At 43.6% G+C, this 19,708-nt stretch overlaps 1 protein-coding gene across 10 annotated transcripts in view; it reads right to left on the bottom strand.

The window, feature by feature from the left end:
* Nucleotides 1-1,433: 1,433 nt before the first annotated feature.
* The window catches only part of PCDH17 (protocadherin 17), a 128,003-nt gene continuing 109,728 nt past the window's right edge, over nucleotides 1,434-19,708 (bottom strand). For 3 of the 10 annotated variants that reach the window (XM_081907292.1, XM_081907288.1, XM_081907294.1), the window contains 2 exons: nucleotides 11,269-11,343; nucleotides 1,434-2,703 (listed from right to left, as the gene is read on the bottom strand). In XM_081907292.1, coding sequence (XP_081763418.1) covers nucleotides 2,018-2,703; nucleotides 11,269-11,343 — 761 coding nt within the window. In that variant the 3' untranslated portion in view covers nucleotides 1,434-2,017. Of the gene's footprint in view, nucleotides 2,704-11,268; nucleotides 11,344-19,708 lie in introns of those variants that run through there. The other 7 variants (XM_081907289.1, XM_081907291.1, XM_081907293.1 and 4 more) reach the window with 5 other exon arrangements.

Below are 19,708 nucleotides of genomic sequence, written 5' to 3'. Positions count from 1 at the left end.
GTGGCGTTTGAAGTAAAAGAATGGCTGTGAAGCCTGAAATTTGCCAGCCTGAAGTAAGTTTGCTTTTCACACTGAAAAAAAAAGTTAGAAAATGATGGGTTCATATTTAATATTGCTGCTATGTTGCACAGTTTACCCAAAACACAGATATGGGGAACTAAGGAGATATATGAATGTTTTATGGTGCTCAGTTGTACTTACAAATTTAATTCAAAGAAAACATTAATTTCAAAACGTAGCTTTCGTAAGAATCAAATGCGGAACAGCACATAGAAAAGTGTGTGCAATGGACAGAGAGCGAATAAAATTACCAAAAATTCTAATAATAGAGGATGATGGGAGAGAGAGAAGGAGGGCTGTGAGCTCAAGCTGAAACCTCAGTCAATGTAACAGCAATTTCCAGGAAACCAGACAAAAGATTGTTTGTAGCACATGGGCACCAAAGCATTTTCATGCTCCATGAACCGAAGTCTAGTATGAAACTTTGAAATATTAGGGTAATTTGAGAATTCAACCATGACTGTGATATCTAAACAGACGGCCTGTGTTCATGTGAGTGAGTGACGAAGCTCAGTAAAGAACAAGGTTCCAGGTGTTGGTTCAAGTGTAATTTTTGTTATTAAACATGGGTTGCGACAGAAGCTTCTACAAGGACTTGCACATAACCATGACTGATGGGTGTATTTGTCGGCCGTTCAGTTAGCTCCATCAACTCACTCAAGACACATTTTGAACAGATTATGTACTGTGGTACTTGGTAGACCATACATTAAACAAGAGACTGCTCTGAGGCTCTGCTTCCCACACTCCACAGGGGGAAAGAAAGAAAGAAAAGGAGAGAACAAAACTCATAGAGTTTGACAGCTACTGAGGCAACACTTGCCATTTACATCATAAGCCCAAATATATTTTTTTTTGCAACACAACTATATATTAATTTAATAAAATACACAATATAGCTCTTATACACTCAACAATTTGGCTCAAATGCACTGAATCTGCAATAAATCAATAAAAATATGTCATTTGATGTAAACACATTGAATCTTCTTACATTTGCACATTTAAATGGTTTTGTGTGGATTTGTGTTGATGTCTGAAATGTTTGCACTCACTTGAGCTATTTTAGTGTCCACAAATGAATTACAAAAGGTGTTAATAATGTTAATTTGTCTCCTCTATTATTACCTATCAAAAGGTAATTATTATTTGTGATCTCATATTATGCCTCAGGTTTAAAACATACTGCTAGCCTAGAAATTTTGCTGGACACTAAAGCATTTCCCCCCTCTCCTTTCCACGTGAGTTAGTTTATGCAGGTGCAGGACAAACAAGGACTCTATCATTTCACATTTAACTTTAATATGACATGAGCTGTGTTACTAATGACCAGAATATTTTTGCTGAACAATGTTATGGAATGGATTCTTGGGTTTCTTTCTCTTTTTTTCCTTTTTTTTTTTTTTTTTGGTGGCAGATAACTTTATACAGAAATGGTTGTCACAAATGAGTGTTAATTCTTGGTGGGGCCTTGTTGACCACAAGACTTTTTGTTTCTTGGTTTCTGATTTTGGGATTTTCAGTAGAAGCCTATAATGACTGCTGGAAATCTATCAGAGAACTATTCCACCCTGCTTTTTATGGAGTCTACACATAAACAGTGAACAACTATCAGTCCTAAAATATCAGGTTCCATTTGCCTATTTTCCCTTTATATCTTTCTATTAGATTGTCAAAGTGGCATCCTTTTTCTCCCTCCTCCTTCCTTCTCGTTAACATACATCACGCCGTTCTAATGAAAGTTTGGTAAAAACGAAACCAGTGTTATCTGTGGAAAAAGATAGAGCAGTGAAAAGAACATACTTGTGGGCACTTCAGATGTTCACTAAAAGCCTTAAAGCAGCATTGGTCTTCGTTCATCCCTGTATAAATTTTAGAACCAGGGGAGATTTTTTTTTTATTTTTAATTCAGCAGAAGAAGCAAACAAATGCCAGGCTGTCTTTTGTGGTTTTTGTTTCATTTCCTCACAGCTACAGGGTCATTTCCCCGACAGTCCTGCAAAAGCTTGTCAATCTCCCGCACTACTTCCTCTGCATCCACGGACTCTCTCCCTAGTTCCCTGTTTGAACGGTCTATCTGCTCCAACACAGAGTCCATCTCAGCGGAGTCTCGGCTCACCCGGGAATGCACCTCAGCAAAGACCCTGGCCATCTGATCGGACGCAATGAAGGCAGCGTCTCTGGACTGTTTACTAGGAGATAGGTACTGGCTGTCACTGGCTGTCATGTACTGGCTGCTGGGGTCAGCCAAGGCTCCTGTTTTGACTTCGCAACTATCCAGCGGTCCTTTTGTTGAGGTGCAAGGCTCAATACAGGTCTTGGTTGGGCTGCTTGATGCTGAGGGAACCTCTTGGAGGAGAGGGCTCAGGGCACGTTTGGCTTTGAGATAAGGTTTCACATTGGCAATGAGAATAGTGTGCTCTCTCTTGTCTTTCCCAAATGTACAAAAAGTCTTTTTCCCCGTGGGGTTCACAGTTTCGTAAGTCTCAGTCTCAACATTAGCTTCCACTGTGGGGACAAAGAGATTTGTTCGATAATCTGCATTTTCAGCCTGGTTGGCAGCAGGGAACTGGGGCATCCAACATCTGTCAGAATGACCAAGCACTCGGCATTCATCTGTGCAATTAACACACTCCTCTTGTTCTGCAAAAACAAACAGGGGGGGGGGGATACAATGCTTTTAAAGTCATTAATCAGCTGCCTCAATCAGATCACAGCTTGCTTATTTGATCACTGGCCATTCTCATTACAAAAGGAATCATAATTAAAACATTTCAGGAGCATTGCATAAACCAACAAGTTGAGACCATCGATTTATTTAGAACTATTCTCAAGGTACATCAGTGGCTCTGTAGCCCAAAGGAAGCAGAAAGGGGCCTTTAGGGAGCTGCTCTCCATGGAACTGAGCTTCATCTGTAAACTAATCTGCGGTAGAAATCTGTTTGTCTCGCTACTGCTTAAATCGTTTGAGAGAAGAGTAAATGGTAGTGAACTAACTCAAGAGGAATTATCGGTATTACTTTTTAACACAAGAACCAATAACCGAACCGACCGAATGGCTGACTCTACATAAACACAAACACTTCATAAAAATTAAGCAAGCTGAGCTTTCATCTTTGACATCTCTGTTGTTTGTAAATGTTTTGTTGCATGGCAGTCATGTAATAAAAAGTGTTTCTCAAAAAGCTTCCTTTTCTAGCAAAAAACACAGGAATGGAATTTTTCCGCTTCTGCGCATTGAGTACAAGCTTGTCAAAAGAGCTATTGCAGCTGTTTTATTAGACATGAGTATGGATCGTGTAATTGGCTTTTATCTTTTTGCTTTTGTTTTGGTAAGAATCTGTTGGAAAATTTGATTTCTGCAGCACTTACTATTAGGAAGTGTCATACATTTACGTTTTCTTACAGCAGATAATATTTTCCAGTCAGATTGCTTTCTTCTCTTTTCTCAAGAATCGTTAACAAAGTGGATTTTCTTTTCTCTGCCATGATATTCTCATGAGAATTATCAGAATGCCTGGAGTTACAATGGGCAGTGTGTATGTGTGAGTGCATTTAGAGGAAGGGCGGGTGGTGTGCACATGTGAAAAATGTGTCCTGGACACAATGAACCTTCCATGAGATTCCTGCTGGTGGACCACCCAGTGACAGGAGCAAGGGGCAAGCTTCATCCCCCAAGTCCAGTGCTTTGGATTTCTTGGTAAGGCTGAATTGCAGGGATTCAGTAGCATGAGAAAAAGTAACAGGGTGGACTAAGGGGTATAGCTAACATAGGAGCTAATTAACCCTGTCCATGGCGATCCCAGTGGAAGGAAGAAGGGGCAGCTTTTACTGTATCCCAACTGATTGTAGCTATTCACTTTGTCCCACTGGGCTGAGTGTCAGCCATTGAGCCCTGGGCCATCACCCCCCCTCCATCTGCATTGATACCCACTTTCATCTCCATATCATGACACACACCCCAGCCTGGTTCGGTATGCTGGACACACCAATGTGTGACAGAACCTAGAAACTGGTTTTCAAAGGAATAAATATGAAAGAAGTAAAGGAGTAAAATAGAAAATAAGAAAGTGAATTGTTTCCCGAGTATTCTGTAAAGCCCTGTTAATCAAAGAACAAAAAATGAACACTGAACACAATATAGTCCTAGTTAAATTACATCTAATCCCTGTTCATTTCAATGGGGACTTTTAAACACACATACATTTAACTGTCTTTGGTTGAAGTCAGTGGGACTTATGTGCTTAACCTTGGCTGGATGATGTCCAGAGTATAAATAAGCTGATTGCATGTGTAGGGCTTTAATACTTTGCATATTATCTCCTAAAAGAACTATCATCCTTCCATATATTATTTAAGAATTGTAAAACAAAATACATAAAAATGAAAATATCCCATAAAGATTGCTCTGGCCACTCTACAACTGTGTAAAAAACACAAAAATCAGAACATTACTACTAGAAACTTTCAATGCATAGATGTGTACCAAGCCAGTCTATGGATGGCAGTGACTAATATATCCCTCTGTGGACGTGGCAGGGATTCACAGAATTACTTTATTTTCTGTATCTTGATGTTTCTGTGTTGCTTTTTGGCCTGATGGCTTCCACAGCAGCTCACAAAACAGTTTCCAAACTACCTAAGCCACATCTGAGGACTATGACAAACCCAGTAGAATCACTGGCATTTTTGTTTTTGAATGGCAGTCCTGCCCCCCACCCACGTCACAATGCCACATTACAAACCACACCAGGAACATCCAAACCATATCCAATTATACAAGTTTTGCCAGTTAGTCCACTGCTATTAGGATTTTCTGAGCAACTTCCTGAGTAATATTAAAGATGATCTCCCTTTAAAATACACCAGGGAAAGGAGGCAGCCACACAAACCAGACAACAGGCTGAAGGTGGAAGGAGGCAGAAAACATTTTTAGAAAGAAACTGGCTGAAAGAGTCTTTTTTGTTTTCACCACTCCCTCCAGAAAGAGCCCCCTTGTTCTCTGTGCAGGTGGTCCATCCTCCCACTTCAAAACCTTACCTAAGTGACAAGCCCAGTCCAAGACATTTGGGTGTCAGGGGACAAGGGAAATCCAGATGGCATTTCTCCAAGCACACACTCCTAAAGACACATTGCACGCTCTACTGGAAACCTCACATGGGCAAACCCCATCAAGATGAGCAAGAGCTGCTCATGAGAAGAGATATTCCTTGTTCCCTGCCTCCCCAAACCCTGGCGCAGGGGGCCTGTGCAGGAAAGGGCTTCCATTGCCATTAGAGCAGCTCTCCGTATCCCTTTCTGCCACCCAGGTCAGAGGTGCCTGCCTCCCACTCTGCCCCCCTGAATGGTGGCCCATAATTTCCCGAGGCAACCATCTCAGCTCGCCTGGTCTCAGCTGCTAGAACCGACCTACGTCACTACGGCTGACTCCACTACTTTCCTCTGAACGTGTGAACTAACGATCCTGGTTTGTATTTATGCTTGCAGTATTGACTAAACGTCCACTTGAGCTACCAGGGATTCCTAGCACCAACTGAATTAAATATGAAGAGGGGAGAGTGGTTTTAAGAGGAAATAAGCACGCATTGACCTTGAAGGGAAAACCTACCCCTTCTCCCCAAGCTTTTGTCCCACTGGGCTGGGGGGAAAGAAGGGAGGGGGGGACATCAGCAGCTTTCTGTCTCTTTTATTCACCTTCCTTGCTTTCCTTTTTTATGTCACATCACAGAAAGCAGATTTGAAGTATTGATTATCATATATTATAAGCTGCTCACCTCACCATTAGCCTGCAATTTTGACTTGCTGCAGCTAGCAGACAAGAGAGAAGTAAATCGAAGAGGTACTCTTGTACCAACAGCAAAAAACAAAACAAAAAAGCACCTATAAACTCAGAGTGAACTATCACCACCCACAGCTAAATGAGTATTTATGAGAAAGTGAAATCAATTTGAAAGGTAAAAATAAATATATAAAATGGGCCCTCATCTCACACTGTGCAGCAGAAGAGGTTGGTAAGGTGATCTGCACCATTGGTCTTTATCACAACTCAGGCCGACCTGCTTCTCTGGTTGAAAACAAACCTTTCACAGTCCAAGTGGGTACAATAAACAGCAGCAGCCCGGAGGCTTTGTCAGTCTCTGGAGGCACCGGGGTAAACAATCAGAAGCGCTTTGTGCACATTAGGGAGAGCAAATCCGAAAATAGACCAGAGAAATTAGCAGCCATAGAAAGAAAAGGAAACAAGTTACCTGGAATTAACCATGGCTGGCAAGTCATAGCAAACAGGAAAGCAGAGAAACAAGGCAGCTGCAATAGAATTTAGAGTTGCAAAACCCCAGGATGCAGCCCAGAGAATGTGTGGTTGTGCTAATTGTATACAAGTAGGCAAGGCTCTCCAAGCATACTGAACATTTAAAAAAGGGGTTACAGGGTAAGAACAAACTGAAATTACAGCTGTTGAAAACTGAAGTGCATGTGCCACCAAAATGGACAAACTAGCTACCAAGAGGATAATGTTTAAGCAGAATGATGGGGTGTAAAATGGTAAACAAAAGAGGCTTGGTATAATGCAAATTATTTTTATTTTTGAAATGTTTTCAATGTGCATGTTGCGGCTTCTATTACCTTCTGGATCAATAGGAATTCAGCTTAATGTATTGTTTATAAGGTGTAACTGAATCCAATGGAACAGGAGTGCTTTGTGATGAATGTGCTTTGTGACCATTCTACGTATCTTTGGCAGTAAAATTTATTTATAGCGCCCCCCCCCCCCCCAGGTTTCCTCTGGCTTCAAAGCAAATGACAACTGTTAAAATAAATCAACAAATATGCATGAATATAAAGCTAAAATTATCTCCATTTCTGCCACCTAGAACAATGGATAGATGTCACTAATTTGGAGCAGGGTTGCCAACAGCTTTTTATGATCACTTCTGATGTAGCTCCAGCCACTTTAGATCATGTGGGAGCGGACAAGGATGTTCTCTGTCCCAGACCAGGACTGTCTTTTCTTGGGAGAAGTAAAACACTGGGCTGAGATACAAACACACAGTCCTGGAGAGCAGCTTCCCTCTCTGAACTGGCCGTAACCGTCTATCTTGATGACAGTCATGTCAAGAAGCTGCTCATCAGACAATTTAGTCTCTTGCAAAAGAGCTTTTTAAAAATCAGGCCTGGGGCACAGTTTATAATGGTCGGGATTTTTGAAAGAAAAAAACCCTTTTAAGTTTTTTTTTCTGGAGTGCCCCCTACATCAGGGTGTCTTCAGATACATATGCACCAAATAATATCTATCTGAGGCATGTGGAACTGCTCTGAGTATTTTGAAAGTGGTCTTTCTTAATCTGTGAAAGTGGATTTAAGAAAATCATGAAATGAAATATGCCTCTTCAGGAATTAGGCAAGCACTTCTCCTTATTCCTTGCCTTTTAGTAATTTGTTGCCTATTCCCACAGTTTACATAACATGTTTAAAATAAACCATATGGAATCAGTTCCCTGGAGAATGAGCAGCACTGTCCGTCCAGATTATATTGTGGTTAATAATTCTTATTTTTGACAGCTTTTGTTGCTGCCACAATAGTGTCACAAAACCTTCTATAATTCATATCAAAAAGTCTCACTCTCTCTCTTTTGGAGGGGAGCAATTGTCTGCTGGAAAAGGAGCTGTTATCACAAGGTAAAGTTAAAGGACCCTCGGACGTTTAAGTCCAGCCAAAGGCGATTTTGGGGTGCAGTGCTTATCTCCACTTTCAGGCTGAGGGAGCTGGTGTTTCTCCACAGACAGCTTTCCGGGTCATGTGGCCACAGTGGTGTAGCGTGGGTTGTCAGCACCCGGGGCAAGGCAAGTAATTTGCACCCCCTAAACCATGGATTTGTGCTCCCTAACCCATGGATTTGCGCCCCCTAACCCTAACCCCCAGATGTTGCGCCCGGTGTGACCGACCCCCCTGCACCCCCACGCTACGCCACTGTGTGGCCAGAAAGACTAAACCGCTTCTGGCACAATGGGACACTGTGATGGAAACCAGAGCACACAGAAATGCCATTTACCTTCCCACCACCACAGAGGTACCTATTTATCTACTTGCACTGGTGTGTTTTCGAACTGCTAGGTTGCCAGAAGCTGGGACAAAGCAACGGGGGCTCATCCCCTCCCGAGTGTGGATTCGAACCACTGACCATCTGATCAGCAAATCCAAGAGGCTTAGTGGTTTATACCGCAGTGCCACCTGTGTCTGTCAAGGTATGCATGGGGGGAGAGGGGCAGAAGAGGAAGGGAGTCTCCTGATGAGAAGGATCAGCTAAAGTGCTTCTTTTGAAGCTGAATTCATCTTTAATTACAATTGATCTTGACATAAATAAGCAGAGACAAACAAATAGAGTTCTATGTTCAAGCTCCATGTTATTAAACAGAGCTCTCTGGAATCTACATATTTATATTGGTCTAGATGGTGTTTTCAGCTAAGGAAAGCAATTAGGAGGGTTAGATTAGAAAACTGATTGGCAATAAATACAGAACAATTCCTGCCCCCTCCAGGGGCCTTGCAGTCTCTTTTCAGTACAAAACATTCTGTCTCTGCTAGGGCTAGCTCTATATATGCTAGCCCTATATATTTTGGTGCCTGGTGCACCAGATCCCACTTACTCTAATTAATCTTGGGGAAGTCTGCTCCACAAATGGCATAAGAATAGATTGTGCTCCTGCTGGATTGTGTCCATCATGCGCCAAGTCCACATTCCAGCTCCGAATGACAACCATATTCTGCCTTCCCTTCCTTACTGAGAGGGTTGTCTCTAGATACATCCAACTAGCCAAGGATTGCTACCATTGCTCCTTAAAGGAAGAGGTATAGCCATCTCTTCCTTTAATGTGGCCCATAAACTTCTTGAGCTTCTACCATTTATAATGTGTGACATCCATATTATGTTTCCTGGGAATCACTGTTGCCTCACACTTTCCCCTTCCTTAATCCAGATTATCCCTACCCAGCAATAATCTGTAGATGAGGAGAAAGTTCTGATCAAACCACTGCCAATGGCAAGTGGGTTTTTGCCTCTCCTTCCCCTTTCTCCCATGCTTCCCCTTCCATTTCTGTTTCCATCTGGGCCCCCGTTTATTTCTGGATGTTGTCTCAATTATTTCTTTCTTCTTGCCAGAGCTTATTCTACCGGAGCTTCCAAGCACCTTATGTCGTCTTTTTCTTGCATACTTGTGTGGTATTTCTTTGGCAGGTGATCTGTGGGAGGTGGCACGTGTTTCGTTCATCCCCCTTTTTCTGCGCTCAGCTGGAAACTGTATTTTGCATGTCATACATTTACTACTTCACAGTTTAACATTTCTTTGCAGAACCAGAAACAATGAATATTTTTTTAAAAAATACTTCCTCAACCTCACTTTTTGCTATGTGAGGGACAGAGGTTTGGAGGTGGGTGAGGTCTTGTTGGATGATCAGAGTTTTCTCCCTTCCTTTAGCTAGACAGTCAATGAAATGTTTGAAGTGGATGCCAATGGAGGAGGAAGGGGTGCTTTACCACATTTGAATGGTTGCTTAAAAGCTACGTTTGGGTTGTTGCTGCTCCTTTTTTAAGGCTCACTATTGGCCCCAAACACTACAAGTTTTACAGTATATTCCAGCATATTGTTTTGTGCATAAACTGATCCATGAAAAAAAAGATAAATCATTTTTGCACTGTTTCTGTGGGGAGAAAATTGCCATTTTTTATCAATTTAGAATCAAGTTGAGATGAACCTGAACTAGCAGCAAAACCCCTACATACTACATTTCAGTAATTAAAATGGCAATTTCAGATTAAACAGAAGTAGCTTCTGTGCATCTCTGCATTCATGCCCCAGGAAATTCCATTTTGCACATTTCCTGGGAGGATTTTTTTTTGGGGGGGAGTGGGGTTTAAACAATCCAGAACATGTATTTGGATGTTGAGTGAGTAGTGCATTCTCAGTCTGATCAAAACAGAAGGGTGTGCGCTGAGACAAACTTGAGTAAAAAAACAAACAGGATGCCTACAATATGTGGTCATGGAACTGTCAGATTTTTAATTGCTGATACATGTGCTTAGCTCTCATATTTGGACAAGAGACAAGTTGAACATGGAAAAAATGGATTTTATGCTCAATGTTACATTTTCAGAAATCCAAGAACCATTTTTATTACATAAAAGTTGCTTTGGGACGGTTGAATAAGTGGCAAGGAAATGGGAGAGAGGATGCTTAACTCTTTCAATGGCCAGTATTGTTCTGCTTTATCTCCCCCCTCCAATAATCTGTGCTCCCCCCCCCCCCCGTTAAGTTCCAAATACACTTTTGCAAGTACAAGCAAGCATCTGTAATGGTAACAAATGAGGGAGGGAAAGCAGCTGACATGGAAAGGGTTAATAATACAAAGATGCTCAGTGTTGCTTTGCTCTCTCCCATTCAATGACTCCCCCAGTGGTTTGGCTGTAACAGCCACCGCCCGCCTCCCACAACAATTGGGGGAAATTAAATGTGTATCTATGTGATGTTTAATTAGGCCTGGAAAGGGTTAAGAGAATATATTTCAACATGAACTCAGCATGCATTATTTCAAAGGCAGTGAAAAGCTGATGGACTAGTAGTGGACCTAATTCTGGTCCATCACAGCTGGGATGAACTGCATAAACAAGAAGCTTATTTAAAGGGGTCAGAGCTGCTCTTTACTCCCCATACTCCCCATCACATAAAAAACTCCTTGTACATAAACTGCTTCTGAGAAATCTGAGTGCCAGTTCAAACACAACCCTGTGAATGAGACTCCCTGTGGTCAGAAGCCTCCGGGTGATTGCTCTTGGGTCTGGACACAGAGATAGCCGCTCCCAGCCCTGTGCAGCACAGCCACTCGCCTGCCGCTCCTGCTCCTGCAGTGTCAGGCTGCTTGAAGCAAGAGAAACAAGAATGTCTCTTGGTTCCTCTCTGCTGTTGCAATAAATAAAACAAAAAACTGAGCGCTGACGGACGATGAGCAAGCAAATGATCCACACTTGGAGCGAGCTGGCAGCAGCGCTCTGTGGGTGGCTGTAGCAGCAGTCAGAATTCCTTCTGTTGTCACCCAGAGGCTTCTCTCCACACTGAAGCCATTTTCAGGCCTCTGGTATGGACATAGTCTGCAATTCTGACATTAAAGTTAGAGTTAATATATTCATGCAAGAAAAAGAAAACAATGGTTGTTACCTGAAAATTTTCCTTCCTTACAGCGGGCCGGTCCACAGAGCCCAACAATGGGTCTTTGGCCTCTCCCTTGCTGTTCTGGAGGAAAATTGGACCTGTGAGTTATAAAGCAGAAAACACCCTTCATGCCATACTCCCCAACCACCCGCATTATGCCTGCTAAATTTTAAATGTTCACAGCTGAAATCTGTGCCCAAAGCAGGTTCAAACCTGGACCCTCTGAAAGACAGACATGCACCTCCTTGTTCTCTTGGCCCCGCAGCCTGGTTACCCTGCCCCCTGCACAGGTAAGAGATACAAAAACCACAAAAGCCATAAATCTGTCAAGCACAGAATAGTGAAAATACTAACAACATACCCTCCAACATTTCTCTGGTGAAAACAGGGGCACCCTATTCCACCAATCATCATCATTACCCCCATAATTTTACTATTTCTTACCCCGTCCCCCATCTGACAGGGCTGCCCCAGCCACTCAGGGCAGCTTCCAACATATATAATAAAACATTAAACATAATAAAACACCTTCAGGTGTCTTCTAAAGGTTGTATAGTTATAGTCATGGGGGAAAAGTAAGTGCACCCTCTTTGAATTCTGTGGTTTTACATATCAGGATGTAATAGCAATCACTTGTTCCTTAGCAGGTGTTACAATTACATAAATACAACCTCAAATGAACAACCACACATGACATATTATGCCGTGTCATGATTTAGTTAACAGCAATAAAGTCAAAATGGAGAAATCATGTCTGAAAAACTAAGTACACCTTTACTGCTTCCATAGGAATTAAGAGGCTATGTAGCAGACAGGGGCTGCTAATCAAATGTCCTTGCTTAACTGATCACCAGCAAATGTGCCCACCTCTATAAGAGCCAAGGTTTTGGCAGTTTGCTGGTCTGGAGCATTCAGGTGTGCTTTAACACAATCCTAAGGAGGAAAGATGAGACAAGGCTCTTAGAGAAGCAGGTGATGCTGCCCATGAAACTGGGAAGAGTTCTAAGGCCATCTCCAACCAATTTTATGTCCATCATACTACAGTGAGAAAGATTATTCAAAAGTGGGAAACATTCAAGGCAGTTGCCAATCTTCTCAGGGGTGGACGCCCCAGCAAATTCACCCCAAGGTCAGACCTAAGTTAGCATGTTAAATGTTAAGGTTCATGACAGTACAGTTAGAAAAAGATGAAACAAGTATGGTTTGTTTGGAAGGGTTTCCCTGAGAAAGCCTCATCTCTCTAAAAAGAACATGGCAGCACAGCTTAGGTTTGCAAAGTTGCATCTAAACAAACCACAAGATTTCTGGAACAATGTCCTTTGGACAGATGAGACCAAAGAGGAGATGTTTGGCCATAATGCACAGTGCCACATTTATCAAAAACCAAACACAGCATATCAGCAAAAGCACCTTATACCATCTGAAGGAGCCTCTCCACCCCCATCGTTCAGCCCGGAAACTGAGATCCAGCGGCGAGGGCCTTCTGGAGGTTCCCTCACTGTGAGAAGCCAAGTTACAGGGAACCAGGCAGAGGGCCTTCTCGGTAGTGGACCTGCCATGTGGAACACTCTCCCATCAGCCAATCAGCCAAGTGGGGAAATTTCTGCCATGCCCCTGTCCCAATGACAGGCGACACAAGACGGAATAGCAAGGTCAAGTGCAAAGCCCTAAAAGTAGGGAGAGGTGGGCGGGTGTTCCGATGCACGAGCTGAAAGAGGAAGTTCTGGGTCACGTGCATGGGTATATATAGGTCCCTCACTCCGTTTAGACTGCGCCCCATTGGCCAGATTAAACCCAACACCGAGGGACCTATCAATCGAGTGTTGTGGCTAACCAATCAACCCACCCACAACCAGGAGGTCAGTCTCCAGGTCTCACCGCAACACATGCCCTCTTTTAGTTCCAACGCATGTTTCAGTTTTTTAGGGTAAAAGGGACAGCATTTAATGAAAGCCTAAGAGTAAGACTCAGCTGAAAATTTCAGCTTCCAGTTCAATTAACACCAGTTTTAAAAGTAGTTCAATTTTTCAATACTAATGTAAATCACAACTTAAACTGCATGGTTGCTTGCAGTATAAAAAGCTTTAGTTACCATATAGCACAGACCTGGTTTAAGGTATTTAGGGCAGCAAAATCAAAATGGCAGATTCCAGGCCAAGTCAAAGCTTCATCTTTCAGTCCAGCATAAAAACTGTTTAAAGTTCTGGAGGGACTTCAAGCTCCGACGCCCAGGCCATAGTCCCCACCCAATGTCCACTTCCCATTTAATCACTGCCCATCATCTACTCCTTAAATTACCCTTCTTCTGGTCATGACAATGAGGTAAAATTTCTAGATTCCCTAAATAACTGCAACCTAGAACAGCTCTGGTCATACAAGAGATGAGAGGGGGTGGGGGCTCTTAATCGTAACTGGCATCTTGCTGTGATGTGTCAGTGCTGTTGAACTGACTGGGAACAGCAGTCAGAGTGCTGTCGAATTCAACATATTTTGAAATGGCCAAGAAGTTCAACACAGTAACATTTGGTTTCAAAAGAGGAAACTCCCCTCAAATGAGATCACCTCTCAACTTCATTTTTTACAAAAGGATAAATTTTTCAGGAATGTCAGAGGGTTGTTCAAAACTTCAAGAACAGAAGCTCATATAGAATATATTCTACAGAATGCCAGGGGAGTGGGGAGGACAAACAGGACCAGGAGAATGCCAGCATGGCTAACAAGCAGAGTCAGGGAAGCTATTAGAGGCAGGAATACTTCCTCCGGAAAATGGCACTACAGTGGTACCTCGGGTTATGAACGTAATTCGTTCTGGAGGTCCATTCTTAACCCGAAACCATTCTTAACCTGAGGCATGCTTTCACTAATGGGGACTCCCACTGCTGCGTGATTTCCGTTCTCATCCTGGGGCAAAGTTTGCTACCAGGAGCACCTAATTCCGGGTTAGCGGAGTTTGTAACCTGAAGTGTTTGTAATCCGAGGTACCACTGTACTCTTGCTCAAGAGAGAACAAAAAAGGAACACCAACTTCAGTAAAAGAAATGCAAGCAGTTAACAAAGCATGAATGCAACACTTCCCTTGCAAAACAGCACAGAATTTATTTTAGAGGAGAAATAGACATTACAGTACACTACTATTATATCAAATTCACCGATATGAATTAATTCTGTTCAGTCTAAAGGTTAAACTACATGTGATATGGGGGATCCATGACTGAACCTTCTTACCCCTTTACTTCAAAGTAGCACGGGAAGAAGGGCTGGTAATTTAAATGGGAAATCATGCTGGCAGTTAAAAACTGCACACACACACACACACACACATACGAAGACAGAGATGACATTTAGGGAATATCCCTATATTTCAGAGCACATATGATATTTAGGACCGATATCTATGGTCCTTCACTGGCTCCACATAATGTCTTTATGGTATGGTAGATGCATGTCACAGACATGAATTCAGGTTTCAAAAAAGTCTGAAATGAGTTAATAACATTGGTAAAACAAGTAAACCACAATGACTGCTGTTTAAAAAGGGCAATTTAAATCTTTGATATATGCAAGCACAAGCCTTTGAATTGTCCTTTGCCCTCTTCCTCAAAATACAAACCAAAACACTTATTTAGCTAGAGGATTTTTATCAGGATGTCTCCTTCAATTAGAAGATGTATTTTGGGATTAAAAATAGAACTGACATAACTACTTGTGGTAGGGATTTGTTTATCCGCATGTCCCAAGGATAGTTTAATAATGACAGATAAATGGAATGCACTTCTGCAGCATATGAGGAACATCTCTGTACTGCTTTAAACTAGTCCTTTGGTTCTCCTAGCCTAGTGCCGTGGCTCTTCAGATGTGAAACAGGCCATTGATTTGGGCAGCTATGCAAGAGACACTTGGATCACATAAAACATTTGGTGTACTTGCAGCAATAGTAATGGTGTTTGTTTGTGGGTGTATATTGCAGTTTCTGCCATTCATATTAAGCACAGACATATTTGCCAGTATCAACAGCAAGATGCGTCACTGGAATGGTGAGAACCCTCCCCAGAATTGTGGCTTTGCACCACAGGAAAATAGTCCTGGCTGAAGTGAAGTACTTACACAAGCAGCGGAACATGCACAACAGCTTTATGCAGTAACTGCATGACCCCCCCCCCCCCCGACTATGCCAACAGAAGACAAAGTCATTACCAGATGCGGAATGGATGGAGCTCTGGAGATGGATGCAACCATGGCACTTCAGATAAATGATAAATGGGATCTAGGCTCCCTATCCGAAATATGGCCAGTTTTTCCAGCCAAACCTTGACCCATATGCCTCTTTCATTATGTCCACATGTCTACAAATGTCTGCTGCAACAAAACTATGTTTGCTCTGTAAAAGCAAGATGAGAGACTGTTAATACGTTGGGTTCCAGGAAGGCAGATGGTGTACCAGAGACATAAACATCAATACTCCAGTAATGCAAGCACTGGGATTTATTGCGATGACCATTTCACTAAAGGTCACCATAAGCCTGCTCTCCCCCCACCTTTTTTTTACTGTTAGACAAGACAAAATCCACACCATACTGAAAGACCTGTAGGAAGGTTAGAAGGTGTAGGAAGAGTCATCACCTGCCAATTCTACTCTTGATTATCAGAAACACAAAATAAAAACTTAAAATTCTGTTTGAAAACAAATCAAAGTCTCTTACCAGGTAACCCAAACCATATACAAGTGGACACATCTGTTCATCCACCCACGTTTTGCCCTGGGCTCGGCTCGCCACTGGTGCGCAGACCTTGGAAAGTTGCCCATGAGGGAATGTGGCCATTGTGCTGAAACAGGTTTCCCCACCCCTGCTCTGCATTCCTGTGACAAAAGTGGGAGGGGCAGGGACTTCTAAACCTCTTTATTTGTCCCTCAGGCCACACCTCCTCTCCACAGGCCACGCCCCCTCACTAGCTCTGCTTGGCATGCAGGTGTCTTGCTCAGATGTCATGCCTCCTGCTTGTCTGGATGCAGGATGGAGGGGGGTGAGCGTGAGCAGAAACTAGCATGCCATTTCCATTCCTTGCTCCACCCACTTTTGCCATTGGCTCCCTCCAGTGCTGCCATGCGGCCCTTGGAAAGTCACCCAGAATGGAATGTGGCCCTCAGGCCTCACCCTTGTAGGCCGCCTGAGCAGGCCAAGTCCTCAATTGACTTTTTAAATTTATTTATAAAAAACAACATTTTATTTGTTTTTGCATTTCTGTGGACCTCAGAGCTCCACCACGAGCATGCTGCTGTTTCTCAGCAGTTTCGGTTGTAGCTGCCATCACTACCTGAGTTCACTATTAGAAGCCATGCTTCTTGAGCAAGTTATGATAGTCAAAAGCCAGTGGTGAACTCTGCATTCTTCAGTGTAGGACAAGGGCTTTAAGTTTGTTTTCACTGTAGTTGAAAGGAAAAAAAGAAAGTGATTTCTGTGCACCACAGGAAAGACTGGAAACTGGCAGAATTTCTTTCATCCAAAAAGTTTGTGAATCGCTTGCCCTCCATAGTGATAATGATGTATTAGACCAACATTCCCAGTAGGTTCATTAGTGCTCGACCAGATGGCATCACAAACTATGACTTTCCAGATCCACTGATTTATGCTTCATTGAAAGCATTATTACACCCAGGTGAGAGATTTCCTGGATGAGGTTAGATGGCTTCTGTCTGGGTTATGGGAAAATCCATGTTTTGTCCAAAAGCTGAAATGCTACAAGTCTGCCCTGGCTTTCTGCCTCTCTTGTTTCTAGGTTAGCAGATCACTCCATAGCCAGGAACTTGGTGCTCTCTTTTTGTCTGGAAAGCTTTGTCTGGAAAGATTTTAGGGCCATAATAAAAACCCTCTGCTTGCAAGGCAATTGAAATACTCCCCACCCCTTGGAAACCCAGTCATGCATCCGTAAGAAAAAAATCAGTAAGGTCCTAAATGAAGTATGAAGGTGCCTCACAGTAACTCAGTCCTAGATAACCACACGCAAAGCAATCACACAACCACGGGCATTTTACAAGTGTTTTCTGTAGTCTAGCTTAATTAATGAACAAGCTGCTTTTTCTATTTTAAACTAGTCAGATGATCACTGCATTTTCATGTGTGTTATTGGTATCTAGGATTGCCAACTACAGCTTCTATTTCCCCATGCACTTTGAAACATAACATGAAGTGTCTGTGTTGTTCAGTTCTTAGCAGTTTTGTTCTCCTTGCGCTTCTGGACCAAACTGGGATGCCCTCTCCTTCCCCCCAGGGCTCAGCACTGATCTGTTAGCAGGCACAGAGGTAATTCTCCTCTCCCATAGTTGGTCAGCACAGTGCCTGCAGATAATAGCTGCCACGGTAGTCTCCATTATCAGGATGATACAGGGTAAGTAGAAAGAGACAGAGAGCAATCCAAACCCACAGTTTGCTGGAATTAGCAGAGTTTGAAATAGGCAGATGTCCATCCAAAGTCTTTCATCCTGGCTCAGATGGAGAAAAGTGGAAATAAGCTGTCTGGGCCAAGGCCTGAGTAAGCCCTCCAAAAGGGGCAGGATAGAAGAGGGGCAGACTTAGCCCTGCCCCAAAGTCCTTTCAGCTCAGTCGCATGATCAAGACACCTAGCAGAAGTTTCACTGGCAAAAAGGATGGTGTAAATCAAGCTCTATTTTAAAGGGTTATTTTCCCTCTGCCAGGCTCAGCCAGCAGTAATCCCCACTTCTGAATGGAGTTTGCCCTGGAAGAAGGTGTGGGGTTTGGGAAAAGCACATACATGCTATGCCCCAAGTGGAAAACCCAAGTGTGTGGGAGGGAGGAATGAGGAAGACAGTAAGGGTCTCCATAACTTGCTCCTTTGTTAGGGTTACCAGACGTCCCCATTTCTCAGGGACAGTCCCCGGATTTGCGAATAAATCCCTGGACAAATTCCATCCCCGGAATGTCCCCGGATTTCATCTAACATCCCCGGGAAACGCAGTCTCAGCAGCCTGGAGCAGTTGGCTCTGGCTGGCTTCAGGAGCTGCTCGGAAGTCCCCATATGATGGTGGTGCAGAGGCTCTAAGATGCAGCTTCTGGGCTGCCTCCACCTTCTCTGACCCAGCAACTAAGCTGTGAGGGGAGGCTTCATGCTGCCTATCGGAGCAACCTCCCGACTCCTACTTTCGTGCAAGCAGGAGCGGGGTGGGGATCTCTCAGTTAGGCAGTAGGAAGCCTTCCTTCCCAGGTGAGAGATTCCCGCCCCCTCCTGCTTGCACACAGGTAGGAATGGGATTGGAGCTGCTCCGATATGAAGATCCCTGCTCCCTCCTGCTTGCATGCAAGTAGGAGTTGGGATGAGGCTGCGCTAGTGTGACGCCTCCCTCCCCCCCCTTTCACGCAAGTAGGAATGCGATTGGGGCTGCTCCGATAGGAAGGGAGGCATTGTGCTGCCCGAGCCTCACAGCCACTGCCGTTTTCGACCCTCCTTCTCCGCTTTCCATGCCTGACCCATGGCGCACAGCTTCCCCACCACCACCAGAAAAGAATCAGGAGTGCTCTGATGGTGTTTCCTGCTTGGCAGGGGGTTGGACTCGATGGCCCTTGTGGTCTCTTCCAACTGTATGATTCTATGATTCTATGAATCAACAACTCAGGGGCTGCCCAGGCTCATGGAGAAAGGAGATACAGTGGTACCTCTGCTTAAGTACTTAATTCGTTCTGGAGGTCCGTTCTTAACCTGAAACTGTTCTTAACCTGAAGCACCACTTTAGCTAATGGGTCCTCCCGCTGCTGCCGCAGCACGATTTCTGTTCTCATCCTGAAGCAAAGTTCTTAACCCTAGGTACCACTGTAGAAGCCTCAGAGGAAGGGGAAACGTGGCAGTTGAGGTCAAGGCGGTGGCCACCCCCCTGCCACCATCATCGCTGCAGCATCAACATCCCAAACATTTGTTTGTTTGTTTGTTTAAAGTGTCCCCGGACACACTGAAAAAAATCTGGTAACCTTATCCTTTGTAACCTTTAAAGGAAAACTGGCAGGACTTCTCCCTGTCCCTCACACACACCCCTGAACTGGTGGGACAGTTTCTGCAGGGCCATGGCTACCATTTTGCATGACTCCATCCCACACCATTCTGGGACTGCTGGGGCAAATGCTGGCATGGGAGGCAATGTTTTTCCCCCATCAGCTCTATGGGACTCAGCCCTCCCCTCTGTATCCAGATGTTGCTGAAGTAGCCATGGCCTCGGCAGCAAGACTATTGCTCTTGTAACTTAAGGGCCACCACACGGTTGCTGCTTCCACATTACGGTAATTGCTCCTAACTCTGAGGTCTGTGAAGCTGCAGATACAGTTGTAGCTATCAAAAAGACTTATTTTGAGCCTGTTTCTTTAATCCTGCCCTAGGACACAACCTGTGTTGCATTGTAGAAATAAAACACTGCTCCTGACAGAAGCAGAACTCTTGCATCCAA

Source organism: Podarcis melisellensis (assembly GCF_964234715.1).
Source record: "Podarcis melisellensis genome assembly, chromosome: 4".
NCBI classification, from domain to species: domain Eukaryota; kingdom Metazoa; phylum Chordata; class Lepidosauria; order Squamata; family Lacertidae; genus Podarcis; species Podarcis melisellensis.
Note: the sequence above shows the minus strand (reverse complement) of the source record. Positions and strands in the feature narration are given on the sequence as shown.